Raw genomic sequence first — 15127 nt, 5'->3', positions numbered from 1 at the left:
CCAAGCTGTCGTAATGTAGCGGGTTGAGGCTTTTTAATTTAACGTCAGATCAAGTTTGACCAACAGTGGCCCGCGCCGCCACTGGTCCAATCGGAGTTCAGATCAGCTCCTTCTCCCCCCACCACCGGCTCTCCCCTCCTCTCTCTCTCTCTTCGCTCTCTTCTCTCCCTCTCTCTCTCTCTCTCTCATCGGCTCTGGCTCTCTCTCGCTCTCTTAGTTGCAAAAAAAAAAAAAAAACCTCTGCAGCTGGGCTGCACCTCAATGAACCTAATTGGTGCACTGTGAGCAACCATCATCTATCCAGTGGATTTCCATCGCGCCCGGCTTTCATCCAGAACATATGAATTTGTTTAGACAGACCTTTCTAAGGAGTTGAACAGATAGGTCGGCGAAAATGGCACAACGCGTGGTTTTGTTTCTACTGTGGCTCTTTGACAGATCATTCGCAGGATTTCCAAATCAAATCAATATTGGTAAGTGTTTTTCTGTGATAAACGCCTGTAGATTTTGGTTTGTCTGGACAAGTGAAAATGCAATATACCAATTTTATGTCGCCGACATACGTACGGAGCGCGGAGCTCTGCGCAAAGATCCCAACTTGATTTTGCATATGCTGCAAGCTTAAAGCCCCTGGTTGTTAAAAACTAGATTAAAGCTACAGCTCGAGCTGACTGTGTCACTAATCATTGCCTGAAAATAAGTGGAGTGCATAATTAGGATGACGAGAGGCGGTCAGCTCCAGCTGAAGAGTTACAGACAAGCGCACTGATCAAAATACATGATAGATGCTATTTAAAATATATATCTTACCTTCTTTATATGAATATGGGACATACCGAGTGTTTCCTTACTGAATAAACTGTAGTCTAAAACTGACAGCAGTCTAAGTGCGAGTGTGTGTGATCTTGGTTTTCATCTCTTTCAGGGGGACTGTTCATGCGTTCCACGGTGCAGGAGCACAGTGCGTTCAGGTTCGCTGTGCAGCTGTACAACACAAACCAAAACACAACTGAAAAGCCTTTCCACCTCAACTACAATGTCGACAACCTGGAGTCGTCCAACAGCTTTTCGGTCACCCATGCATGTAAGTGTGCTTTCTTTCAGTCCAGACCCACAGCACTTCTGTCCATGCAGAAAGAGCAGAATTATTTATGTCAAAGTCACATGGACCTGATGTGGCTTCAGTTCAGTCCAGAGGGACCCAGCTCTTCTCACGTGTGTGGTTCGTATAGTCTCAATGCAAAAACCGAGGTATTGATGCACCTCAACTAGGCAATGTACACAGTGTTCTACCTAGAGCTGGTCCCACACAGTATGAATCACATAAAAATGTATGAATTTTATTTAGGGGAGATAGTAACGTTTCACAGAGAGTCACACCTGACTACTGGATCACATTTACAGAATTTTTGCTGGTGCTGTGCTGTACAGAGATGATATTTTAAGAATGTTTATAATTTCGCAAAAGTGATTTCCACTTTCTAATTACAATGCACTTGTTCCTTTGGCCACATGCTTTACACGTGCTGGCCTTGATCAGAAAGTGCAACCAAATACACAAACCTTGTGTAAAGGATTATGTTGGAGTTCAAATGCCCCGGGATGGAACACAACTGGAAGGAAGCAGCAGACTTTAAACCTCTGATGTGTAAATATGTTTAGTTTTCATACATAAATTTCAACAAATGATTCACAATTCAAGGCGAAAGAATAGAACTTAAAATGACAGGGTATCAAGATTTTTCTTGCCTATGCCATTGTGGTCATCCCATCGCACACAATGCCAGTCTGATTTGTGGCTGAGCCAACAAATAATTTCCTTTCTCTCTTTTTCTGGATGCAGTTTTTGAAATCAGCAAAAGCCGAGTGGACAAAAGGGCAAGAAATAGACTTGACAATGCCATTTTGTACCGTCGTTTCAAAAGATGGTTTCAGTTTGGCTGAATGGCCGACTCTGGAGACAAACAGCTCTGGGTTCAGTCCATCTAACGCATGTGGCACAATCATAATGGCCCCTCTGACTCTACATGTGCTAGAACGTCTCCGCCTGCTCCATCCTCTGACTCCCCCTGTTTTACAGAGCATCTCCCCCAGCATTGCAGAGTCAGCTCATTAGCACCCAGCCCTCATCGCACCTCACTGTGCTGTCATTGGGTGAAAGGGGAAAAAAAATCCATAGCTCCTCAACAAACAGCAGCAAATGAGTTGGGCTCAGACCTGCAGAGGAGGTGGGCCAGAGCAGTGAGGGAGATGAAACAGTGTCATATCACAGGAACCAGAGCTGCAAGTGCCCTAACGAAGGCATCCACAAGAAACAATAAACAAATGAGAGGGAATAAATAATAGATAGTGCTGTGCAATTTCACGCATGTTGAAGAGGAAGGGAAGCACAAGAGAAAAGGGCTTGATATCAGAATCTAATTAAATTCAGGGGCAGACAGAGCTTTGGTGAGAGGAAGGGGTTCCTGTGGGAGCCATGGCCCCGTTTTGTGTTTCGTGCTGCCATGTCTCAGCATCTCCATCAAGAGCACTGTCTCAGGACCACCTTCAACAATAAACTTTTAATGATGCGTAATAGAAAAAAATGTACAGTGATGCAAAAATTAAAGGGCTAATAATGCCATTAAAATGTTTGATGCGTGTTAGCTCGGATGTTTATCTTGCTACATTTCATCACTAAATATTAGTGGTAAATATATCAATGAACTATAAGCAAAGACCGTCCGAGACTCAAATGTGATTTGTGTAACCTCTGATCTGAGACTTTTTTTTTCAAGGTAGGGCCCTGAGACTCTTGTGAGGCTGAGCTCACAAACAGCTCATGCTGAGCTCACAACAGTCCACAAGCACTTCAGATTGTCTCTATCAATGTAGAGATGACGGTTATTAAATATCACTTATGTGCTGACTTCAAGGCCTTCGAGGCTTTGCCTCTAGTGAGTCTTGTGTTCTGAGTTTTACATTTGTCAGCGCTGTTGTTTGTTCTGCAAGCTGTCATAATTATTTAGTGGACATTCAAATTCCCTTTGTCATCAATAGCCCCATGTGGATGACTCAGACCTTCGTCAGCAATAGCGCACAAGTACTTTGTGATTGGACAACTTGAAACAAGATTTTACAAAAGTGTCATTTATCTGAGTTCGGGGAGTTCATTTATTCTCAAGCAAGCTTCAATGCTTTGATCAAGATGAGATCTGGCTGCCCCAGGCCTCGCAGAATTGTTGAAAGTGACAGTATTGTTATATTTTGTTTTGTTGGACTTCTCTTTTTTTGTGCAGATAATGCTATTTTGCTTTACTGTGTGTTCTCTCTTTACTCTGGGACAGATAGTGCCAAAGCCCTCTACTCTGACTCATCAGTGAGATCTCTCCCCCTCATTCGCTGTACACTCTTTAAAAGTAAAATAATAACGGCAGAGGAACAAGAGACTGTGCACTGAAATCCAACTTGCTTGCATTTATTTTGCTTTTTAGAAAGTAACTATCACAATCCTTAGACTTCATGAAGGCACAGGTTAGTGTCAGAACAATTCCTTTCAACTGATTTAAAAACTCTTTAAAAACTCATGTTATTAATTGAATAAGTTACTGGCAGCGAAACAATGTGTGGCTTCAGTAATCCTTAAGGTTTGGCTTTGTATTTCATGGGCATGGCATATGCTTTGGTGGCACGACAGTTGTTGCTTTGAAGTGACATCAGAAATTGTGAAATGTGTAATTACCGGTGCAGGGTCCATAATAGCTGTGGAAGCTAGGAGTCTAGGTACGCTCACAGAGGAGACAGGAGTAGTTCAAAGCAAAGGATACTAGTTTGAAAAAAGCAGAGCAGACAGCATTAATGTTCCTGATGGTCACGGCTAGCCAACTTAATGACACTGCCATCCTTTTCTCTCCTGTTTACTCTTCTCCTTTTCCCTCTACCTGAGGCAAAAAAAAGCATCAAGCCCCCATCTGCCTCTCCTTGCCACACTATTTATTAGATTACTCGCCTTGATTCCTGTTAAAGGCAAATTTTGCAATGCTTGACTTTTGAATCTCATCTCCCTATTCCCCATTTCTCATTCTGTCATTAAGCTAATGGTCTGTGTCCCCTCTGCCAGCCTTTCTACATGTGCCTACCCCGCTTTTATTGAATCCTCCATGTTCTTAAACCCTGGCAGGAGGAGCCGCTTCTTTGGCTGCACTGTTCAGCCACCTTCCTCAATCGCTATTAGCCACTGTAGACAAACCTGTCTTGCTCCAGCTGTGTGGAAGAGAATGCAGGATGAAAACAAGAATCATTGTGATTGAATTTGTGTGAGAGGTGAGATAAGCAGGCTGAGTGTGATATGGGATGTGTCTTTATGTGAATGTAGAATAGATTATGAGAAAGTAATAATTCAAACATTTTATAAGTACGCCTATTTTTTTCTTTCTTGGGGTTTGATGAGATAATACCTACCACTTTCAAATCTGTATGGATCTAGATGCAACATTATGAAGACTGGAGACAGTCAGGAACTGATTGCCTAGCTAGTCTCTAACTTCTTATTAACCATATAAACATGGGCTTGCTATCAGTCGAACTAATCAGTCAAACTAATTTGTATTAGTTCTCTCTTGACAAGAATGTGAATAAGTTTATTAAAATGTGGAACTAATTCTTCAATAGACAGCAGTTACTTACTAGAAACTTATACTGCAGTATTATCAGTCTCAATCTCAAAATAAAGGATCGCACATTATATGTGTGTTGCAGTCTGACTGGATATTTTATTGCACATACATGCACAGAATATTGCTGGATGATCTATAGTGATAATATGTGAGCAAGTGTCGTTGTGGGTACAGTATCAGGATCGGAATATGTGTATGGCAGAAATTATTATGGTAGTATTTCATTTGATAGTCAAGAGAAAACCTCTAGCAGATGCTTATTTTTTTTACATGGATGTGGGATATTAACATCATTGATCAGGATTATTATAGACACCCACAGCGCACAGGTCTAATCTTCGTCTAGACACAACACGTTCTTAGAAACATCTTTTCCACTGACCTTTACACCCACCCAGAGAGTGCTAGGTCTGCACATGTTGCCCAGAAACACCAACAGTGTTTTACACCGACGGCCTACAGTATCACTGAGCACATGTGGCAAATGGCATATGTTGTGAAGCACAAACCAAAGGGCCTTTGCCAAACCTTTGCTTGTATCGTTGTGCCTAGTTGTTTTTGGTGTTGGAGATGTGTGAAGGGATGGCAAACAAGGTGACAAAGAAACTTGGTTTTTGCAGTATGTGGTCTGACAGGAAGACAGGCTGTGGTAGTAGTGGTACTCTTCTCGTCCTTGCAAGCTGTAACTGAGCTTGAAAGATGTGACCATGGGAAACATGAGGGGAAACATGAGGGGAAGCTGGGAAAGAAAAGAGAGGTGGGAGGACAGAGATGGAGACCGCAGTAAGAAAATGCACGAATTTGATTAAAGAATATTTTTTAGAGATTGCTTATCTTGGCCAGCATGTGTGTGCTTTGAGTGTACGAGTGTGCCAGAGTGTGTGTTAGAGACAGAGAGAGACTTCTCCGGGCAAAGATGGAGATTTGTTTATGGACATGCAGTCAAATTCATGCATGTGCACCTGTGCTCGGAGCCACACACACAAAGGCACTGTGAGCATATGCACTCAGATAAACGGACTCTTCACATTTGTTACTGAGTAAATCCCACTGTTTTCTACTTAAGCTCCCATGACACTCTTCATCGTTCATCCAAAGTAAAGGTCATGGTAAAAATATTGCGGGTCCACCCTCTGTATTTTCTTGCTAATGCAGTTGTAGACAATAACATTTTTGAAATAAATGCAGGCTAGCATTCCTGTGGAACAAAATGTTGCCAAAAAATGTGTATCCGGTTGATTGAAGCACAGTGACTGTGCAAAATCCTCAGAGAGAAACATGAGCCACAGTACAGTACGTAACGATGTGATTTCGAGGCCAGCATGCCAGTCAGTCTCAGGGGCCTGTTGAGGTGGCTGCATGTGGGTCTCAGTCGGATGAGTTGTACTGTAATGCTTTTCACTGAGGTTACACGCTCTGGGAGCCACAAGGCCTCTGAGAATAGAGCAAGACGACAGTTCAGGCAGGAAATGATGAGACAGAGAAATGGCAAAGGTTTTAATATGACCTGACTTTTTCCCATTTCAGTTTCAAAATGTACTGTATACAAGAGTTATTATGTTTAGGAACACTATGACTAAGCATGAAAAGTTGGACCAAAATGCTAACTTACTTCAGGAGCTGCAGTAATCGCTACTACATTACCACCATGCTTCTTTTAGTACTGATGATATATTAATAACTTAATATAACATTAGCTAAGTTTGTCATTATCTGGCATCATTATTTTAGCCATGTGAGAAAAATGTCAGTATATAGATCCATGTATTTAAATTAATCAAACTAGTAAATAGGTAAAAAGCGAAGATCAGACATTTTCAATTTAAAAGCAGTTGGGAAACATGCATGTTTCTAAGGCTTTTCATACAGCAAACAGATAAGACACTGGGAAACCTCCAAATGGAACATTATTTTGACCTGATATTCTTGCAATGAGATGCGCTGCTCTGTGTTTTTATTTATTTTTTATTTTTTAAGTCATAGCTGAGGCTGTAATGAAATTTAGGCTAAAAAACATAGAAGACACTTGAAGGCAGATTCAACACAATAAATTTTTAATTAGAATATCAAAAGATCCTCTTAAACCCAACCTGAGGAGAAGTGTTGCTGTCGGATTGTTATTTGTCTTGGAATCAATGGCGCTGGCAGATGTTGTTTGCTAAAACAACAGCTTTCCTCCCTCGCTGCTGTGGTGGCTTCAAATCTCCATATATCTTTCACAAACACTGGGCGTTTGGCCATTTCATCAGCTACAGAATAGATAAAAAATATAGTGCAGGGGCAGAGTTTGGATTTGGACGATCTAGTAGTGTGTATTCAGACCTACTGTGGGAATGTTGGGGGTCTTTAAATTTCCTATTCATTTCCTTTATCGATTGTCTAACGCAAAAGTGATTGATTGTTAGTGAGACAAGAGATTAAAATGAAATGGTTATAGATGGACTGTCATGACACCCTGAAGATATTATCACCCACAGCTGTTTCAAATAGACTGGACAGCTACCATAGAACCACTGTATGTAGGTCATGCATTAGCATATTGATTAATGCTTTACATATATTTTTACATTATACTGCATATCTTTTTTGGGACTGCAAGTAGTGCCTTATAAGTTTCAGTGAACATATGGGAATTCTCATAAACCTTTAACACTTTTCTTGACAATAAAAAGCTCCACGTATATAAAAACAGTTTACACCACAGTTGAGCGATAAAATCCCTGTTGTTACCATTAACCATGAACCGGAACTGGATAAATATAAGAGTCATTTGCAGAACACTGACCCATATGTGAGCTTTATGGCAAAGCCATGAATGCACAGCATAGATCAAACCCCTTTTTTTTGTCAGCAGATATGTTGCAGCATGAGACCCTATCTATGCTCTGCACATCTGTTCACCACTTTCCAAATAATACGGTGGTTTCAGAACAATAAGTCAACAATGACAGGCTAAGTCTGTGGTCCCTTATTGAAGATGATATCTGCGATGCATCGTGATGAACATTGAGGAGCTGGCTGACCATATAAAAAACAGCAATAAACACAATGAGGGACCACACAGGAGGAGACCCACAAAATCCTGCAAAATCCAGTGATGCATTAAACCCATTCACTACTCCATTCTTTGTGCAATGCAAAAGTGTTTGTGATAATAAAAAGCCCACTCTGTGGTGCATTTGAAGTCAGATGAACAAGGGACAAGCTGCTATTGTAAACTACTCATTTCAGGTGCATCTCGGATGTGTCTGCCAGGGCCCAGCTCCATGTGATGGCTGCTTTCCATTTTGTTTCTCAATGAGCAAAACCTCTCTAAGAAAGTGGGGTACATCATTGAGATGATTTTTCCTTTCAAAATGTCATTTACCCTTATGCTTCAGTTTTGAAAAGGCAGGGAAAGAGTTGGTAAAAGAGAAGAATAAAGGATGAGCATTTTCAAAGCTTATCACTGTAAAAATCTCATTGCAGTCAGCATTTTTGTACTTTTAGCCTCCCTCTCTTTGTCATTTCTATCTCTCTCTCTTTATATATATTTAATGTCTCCCACAAAGCCTATTACTGCTGTCCCCACAGTCATTGCAGTCACACTCAGCTAGCTATTGACCATTCACTAGACTCTCCTACAATACCAGTATCATCACTGAATCAGTAATCCCCTACTTGAGCTGGAATAGCACATCCGCATCGTGCCTCGTCGGAAGTTGCTGCATTGGTCTGGCTCTACTGGGTCTAAAAGAGAAAGAGGGAACTCTGTAATTTTCTTCAATAGGAGCTGCTGACTGCATTGTCCTAACCAAGGTCAGACAGCTTGTGAAAGAAAACACTTCTGAGCCTTTTATTTTTTCCGGAGAACCCAAAGAAAAGCATTAATTGGCACCTAGGTGCTTTCTAATCTTGTCGGTCCACTCAGGCTGCATTGTAAGCTGTTTATTGTTTAGGATTTCCTCCGCATGTTCTGTGTGGTGGAGTATAATTTCTGTGCTTCAGTCAAAATGAACAGGACATCAGGGCAGTGTTATGATGAAAACAAAGCACCAACAGGGAGTGTCACCATGTACTCTCCCCACTGGTAAATATTGGATCCAAGTGCGACAGGGCTTCCAGCTTCCAGCTCTCCGTCTGCCGACTGAGCAGATTGATCTGCACGTTTTTGGCCTGTTTCAAAAGAGGCAGTCGCTAGCAGAGCCCTGCCAAAGCTGCATGTCTGTGCAGAAACAAGGGCTCCATCATAACTGATTGCTTGTGACAGTTCACAGTCGCTGGGCCAGTGAAGCATCATAACCTTGTGAACCTAGTGTATGGGCACTCTAGCATAGAGGCTGAAGGAGAAGAGGAAGAAAAAAAAGGATATTAGCATATTCCTTCGCAGTGATACAGAGGTGCAAACACGACATGCCTCTGTGCTTATTAGATACATCTTATGTAATGAAAGACATAATGCAGACCAGCACCTCTAAAGATAGAAGTAATTTATAGACAATTACTACAAGTGTGATTGCAGCAGTAGATTGAAGCAGTGTCAGAGCACAGGCCAGCTGATGTGTTGGAGTGAAACAGAAATCTCTTCTAGCCGGCCTGCAGTAGTGTGTCACCATAACAAGCAACAGTATGTTTCTGATTGTTCACTGATTCGTGTTGATTGCATACTTTTAATCAAATCTGCATGAATGGAAAAATTAAAAGAGTAGAACGATACTTGGATGGCCATGAAAAATAGGCTGGGAATTATTTGGTTGTAGCAACTATTAAAGCTACAATTTCTGCTGCACAGTCATCGAGCAGGGGGTCACACTTGCTGTCCATCAGTTTGTCCAACTTGCAATAGAAGCTGCACTTGTAGCTGCAAAGAGGAAACGATTTAAATGTGATGAAGCTCTGTGATCATTCTTTACATGTTTCGTACCACTATTCTCCTGTCCTTAGCGCTCACTATCCCCATGAGTGAGAATTAAGTGAACATGATGTGCTCACTCAGCCATGACCCTCCTCTGTTTCTCCCTCCGATGGTTAATTCAGAGAGTGCTGTTGTGTGGCTCCTGCCATTTCACACATGGCTACGTAAAACCTGTGGGCGGTTGCTCTGAGGCCGCTGTCCATGTTTATGTGTCCATGCATGACTGTGAAACACTGAAGTATTATATCATCGACCATTAGGTAGCCACTGGCACAATTCCTACCCCTTAATTTTATTTTTCTTGCCTTCTTTATCTTGGTGGCGCGGTTCTATTTTCTGCAGCATGGCGTGCAGATCAGGAAGGCAGACCTCATCTGGACCCATGACAGAGCTAATCCATCGCAGCTGCAGAATGAAAAGGCCGTTTGGAGTGAATCCATTCCAAAGGCCTCAATGGAAAGCTTCTCTCAGATGCTGGTTCCCTTTGCAGCCCTAGAGTATGGTGAAAAAGGACTTGGGAGAGTCATGCTTATGAGAGAAGGGAATAGAAGTGGAGGGAAGCACAGTGGTGAAGATGGGGACAAGAAGTGACTGACCACTGTGTTTTTGTTTGACTGTCTGTGCATGTGTGTGTCACGTGAAGCGGATTTGCACAGATTCAGTGGCACAGTAGCCTGCCCTTCATTTCTCTTGTCTTCTATCCTGACCTGAAGCAAGCTGAATGTCCATGGTGTTCTGTGTGTCGATGATCTGCACACATTCAGTGGCACACCCACAGTGGATGTGAAGTGCACAGCAGTCAAAAATAGCATGATATGTGGTTTATAATTAAAGCAGCACCTTGTATTTTGCCAGTGTAAATGGACAGTTTACCTTTCTTAAATCTGTAAGAAAGGGGCAAAAAGAAGTTTCATCAGACTCGTTTTATGTTCTCTTGCTTTCTTCTTAAGACTTTGTGCAATGTATTTTACTTCTGCGCATTGTAGTGCTGCTGTACAAGTCCCATCCCTAAGCTGTAAATGGATAGACTTTGGGTCTTTTATGCATAAAGGAGCTTACGTTTGGAAATTGCTCTCATGTGGCTAAAGTTTGTGAAAAGTCGGTGAACATTTCACTCCCAATTTCAGGGGTTTGTCTCAGAGTAAAGCTTTTTAGCCTTAGAATGCCCTGCAACCAGAATGAAATATTTAGGAGTGAAGGAGACCGAGTACTTTTCTGGTGAAGAAGTGAAGGAGCCATTTTTTTTTTTCCACAAATTATCTAAAAATGCAGGTACAATTTAATTCATTTGTACAGGACAGTCTAAATCCTTGTTAGCAAGGCAGATTGTTTTTATCTGACCAGGTGCTGAGATAGCCGAGTTTAATGGAAGTAAATAGAATGTTCGAGAAAACCTGCTTTTAAAAGCAAGCTATAGCTTTTTGCATGTTATGCTTATTATTTATAACACAGTGCTTAAAGTGAGTGCTGAGATTACAACAAATAGGTCCAAGAGGCCAACAAGTGTAAATAGTAATCACAAGGAAAAAAATTTCAGAGATTGGTCAGAATTATTTGGAAGGGAAAATAAAGGTAAACAGCAATTACAACCATACTTGCCGTAGTTGTGCACAATCCCAATCACAGTTTTCATGTTCAGCTGGGATTTATTTCTCACATTATGGCTTTGCTCACGTTTTACCTCTGAATAAAAATGTGGCATATCTTACAAAATTTGGCCCTTGTGTTACATACCACATCATACCCTTTTATAACCATGATGCTGTGTGCTGGAACTCAGAAATGACATTGAACCAGTTGTCAGATACAAAAAAATATAACAATAAATACAATATTCCCCTTTAGCCACATTATTTTGTATGTGCAATCCCTTTAGTGTAATGAAGTTCCATTAATGAAGTTTGCAATTAAAGGAAATCAGAGTAGAAGAGACTGGAAAGTATGTATAAGTACATTAAGCAACTAACCAAACACTTTTACAATTTGTTTGTAAATGTTATAACTGGCGGGATTTTTATCAGTTCCATCAACATTTCCATTATCAACATATTTTTGGAATAATGAAGTACTAAATGTATTAATGAAAAGAAAGTGGGAGGCTTATAATCCAGAGTCCTGTGTGTGGTTAAGTTTAGATGAGAAAAACACACAGGTTAGAGAAAGATCATGGTTTTGTTAAAAGGTTAGTACTGGCTAATATAATGTTAATTGTCAACACATCCTCAATGGAAAATATAAACCAGATGCAGTTGTTTCTTACAAAATGTATTTGTGTTTGCAGTTAAGTCATAATTACGTGAGCAATTTTCACACCACAATTCAGTTAATATCCATTGTACTGGGGTATGATGTCAAATATAAACAAAATATATCTATATAAAGATATAGAAATAGATAGATGGTGAACACCTAAACAAGCAATTATCAAATTTAGCTTTTAGGTTAATTTACTTGGAGTTGGTTTTGCTCTGCTGATCAGTTGACAACATACAGTACAGTCATGTGTCTCCCTCATACCAGAGACTATATTGAAGCCTCAGACTCCGACCAAATTGCGGCACATGGTGAACATCTCAGACAATGTATCAGACTGCCAACAAATTACACTGAAATTTTTCTCACTTGCGTTGGTGCCCAGCACATATCCAGACAATAAAAGGTCCACTGAGAATAAAATGGATCACATCTTTTCATCTAATGCAAGATAACTTCTTGCTCTCTTCTCTCCAAGAGACTGCATGAAGTGGCTCTAAAGTGAAACCCCTTGCTGAGAATCTTTATTGGTTTTTATGGAGAAATTTGCTTTAGAAAGGTTGAGTAAGGCATAGTTTATGGGTGTGCATGTCAGGTCCCTGGAATATATGGCTCTCTGTGCTATCTCCAGCATTGTCATTCCGAGACACAACGCCATCTCAGCAAGGGAACTAATAAGATGAAAAGTGGCACTGGACTCCACATCCTTAACCATGCTGGAATTGAGGCTGAGAAGGAGAGGGAATTCTTTAAGTGATGTCTTCAAGGTTAAACAACTAGTCCCGTCTCCTGTTCTCATTGACTCGTGCTATTATTCTTCAAGGAAAAGCTACGAGCTGGAGGAGGCCACTCCTAGTGAGATGCTGTCGTATAATACAGCCCTGTAATCAAATTCCTCCAGGGCTTGGTATGTTTCATTAGCATAGAATATGAATTGTTCTGTGTTTTGTGGCGGTGGCAAAGGCTTAGTTTACCTGTGGCATTGTGAGAGCGGTCATCTCCTCTTCGTGACCCGGCAACACTCTTGGCTTTGCATGTGCTTTTAGGCCATTCAGTACACCAGACAAATCTGAAATCCCCCTACAGGACAAAGCAACCAGTCGGGAAGGATTAAACTCAGATGGTTTGAACATTAACTGGAATATGGAAATTCCAAGACTTCTTGTTGACCCGTCTTGCAGATGAGGTAAAGTGAAAATGACAAATGCAAACTACTTTAGACTAAAGAACAGATAGAATTGATATACAAGAGCGCAGGGAAAAAAGCCCACTTTTTGACATTGATGAAGAAATATATGTGCCTGCCAGACATCCATAAAGTTTACTGTGCTTTTTTTTTTTTTCTCCAATCATTCAAATCCAAACAGGAACTGAGGGTTTCAGCTGGGAGGCATTTTCCCTGCTGTGTAGAATTGGATTCAAAACAAGTCAGTCGGGAGCGGCACTCAATACCTGAAATATCAACACAAATCTTTACCCAGGCGAGCCCAGTTCTCCTGTAGACATGTCGAATAATTTAGAGGCATCTTCTTAAACAAACCGTAATCTCTTTGATGGGGCTGAGAGTTGTCTCCTTCTGTCTTCTTTTCTTAAAGGCATCTGTCATGGAGTCCTAAAGTGAACTGTTCTGTGAATCAGTAAAGCTAATCTGTTTTGTTTGTTGTGAAGGGAGAACTTCAGAACACTTCTGACAGCAACAGTTTGAATGCTTGCTGTTGCGGTCTGACATACAGAACTATGGCTGCCTCGTTCCATTTTCGAAGCTCTCCTGCACACCCTGCCTTCTCTCACTCACCTCACTCCCAGCAAAGAGACAGTTATTAGACCACGTTCATCAGCACATGTTGGCAGGACTTGTACTATACAGTCCACACCCATCTTCATCTGCAAACCCAGTATTCTTCATGCTTCGTGCTCCATTCTCTCTTCTACCATATTCAGCTGCAAAAGAAGAACACACTTTAGGCCTGCAGTGCTGATTGGGAGGATTAGTGGTGTGTGAGGGACTTTGTCACCAGCTTTCTGGGAAATCCAATTACAGACTATCATAAGCCTTACATGTTTCATACTGTGCTGAATCCTCCTTAAAAATGCATACAGCCGTACTCAAAGGGTCAATGTTTAACGGCTGTCCTCTCTGTGTACTGTGCTGACATCTTCCTGAAGGTGAAACAGTGTTTGGAAGGATAAGTCCTGTAGCACTCCTCTTGCCTCTGCATTGCAGCAAATGGTGGACTGCATGAGCCTGTTGAAGAGGGGATTGTTATTTGTTCAGACTGATGGGGCAGGATATCGGAGCACGGCTCTCGAGGTGAAGCAAGGGCCAAGGGTGTCATTCTGAGATGCACTCACATAGATAGTCCTTAATTGCATATGTCAAGGAAATGACATGCAGTCGACGGGGGCATGCAAAGTGAAAGTTCCGCACGTATCAGATGAGTCCTATCAAACCGATTTTCCCCAAGAGTTATTCAGCAAACAATCCAGTCTTGCAGCTACAATCACAACTCTGCTTTCTGAAGTTTGGAAGTGGACACGTGAATAGCATTCTTGTTCAACGTTTCTGTTGGTCAAACAGAGGGCATTGCCATGAAAATGAAGCCATCAGCACATGTGCGGGTCCTCCATGACGTGTAGGTCTGTTTGACCTGTGCAGTGCTCTCAGCCCCATCTGTTCTGTGTTCAGACAAAAGCATGATGCTAAGACCTTGAAGGTGAAAATATCTGTCAGAAGGACATAGAGCTGAGAGTCATTGACTCCCCTGGGCATTGCTCAGCAGCCACTCTCACAAGTACAGAACTATATCATCCAGATGTCAGGTGGAGAGCAGAAGGGTCTGATGGTTGAAGGGGCTGCAGAGAAAAACAAGAGAGGAAAGAGAATAGTTAATGAACTCCAGCGATAGGGAAGTATGTGCCCGTGGGCCACATCTGACCTCTGTAACTTTGCTGCTCAGGTCAGTTTCTCAGTATACCATTTTTGAAGCAATTGAAAAAATGTTTCAGGTTTAAGGAATTAGCTCAAATATGAATTGGGGGAATAATAATCATAATTATTACACATATCTCATTTAACCATTTATCAACCAATACAAAGTTATACATAACAACACTACTGCAAAATACCTGAAGGTGTTTGAGAATAATTTATTTTTAAGATGTGGTTTTCTTTGGGGAGAATTAGCTGTAATAATTATGGCAGCAACAGACCTGTATGAGCTAAGGCGATGGAAGCCAAAGCTAACTAGCGAAATGGTGTGAAACTGCTACAGCACACTATACAGTAACATTTTTTATTTTTATTTTTTTTGTCCTTTCGGCTTAT

At 41.3% G+C, this 15127-nt stretch overlaps 1 protein-coding gene across 8 annotated transcripts in view; it reads left to right on the top strand.

The window, feature by feature from the left end:
- Nucleotides 1-214: 214 nt before the first annotated feature.
- The window catches only part of gria3b (glutamate receptor, ionotropic, AMPA 3b), a 79212-nt gene continuing 64299 nt past the window's right edge, over nucleotides 215-15127 (top strand). For 3 of the 8 annotated variants that reach the window (XR_010915396.1, XR_010915395.1, XM_067518743.1), the window contains exons 1-2: nucleotides 215-473; nucleotides 926-1084. Coding sequence is in view for 3 of the 8 variants with exons in the window: in XM_067518743.1 (XP_067374844.1) it covers nucleotides 395-473; nucleotides 926-1084 (238 nt within the window). In the remaining 5 variants the exon portion in view is untranslated. The remainder of the gene's footprint in view (nucleotides 474-925; nucleotides 1085-15127) is intronic. The other 5 variants (XR_010915397.1, XR_010915398.1, XM_067518742.1 and 2 more) reach the window with 2 other exon arrangements.

This window comes from Channa argus, chromosome 10 (genome assembly GCF_033026475.1).
Source record: "Channa argus isolate prfri chromosome 10, Channa argus male v1.0, whole genome shotgun sequence".
NCBI classification, from domain to species: Eukaryota; Metazoa; Chordata; class Actinopteri; order Anabantiformes; family Channidae; genus Channa; species Channa argus.
The sequence above is the reverse complement of the archived record's forward strand: the minus strand, read 5'-3'. Positions and strand labels throughout refer to the sequence as shown.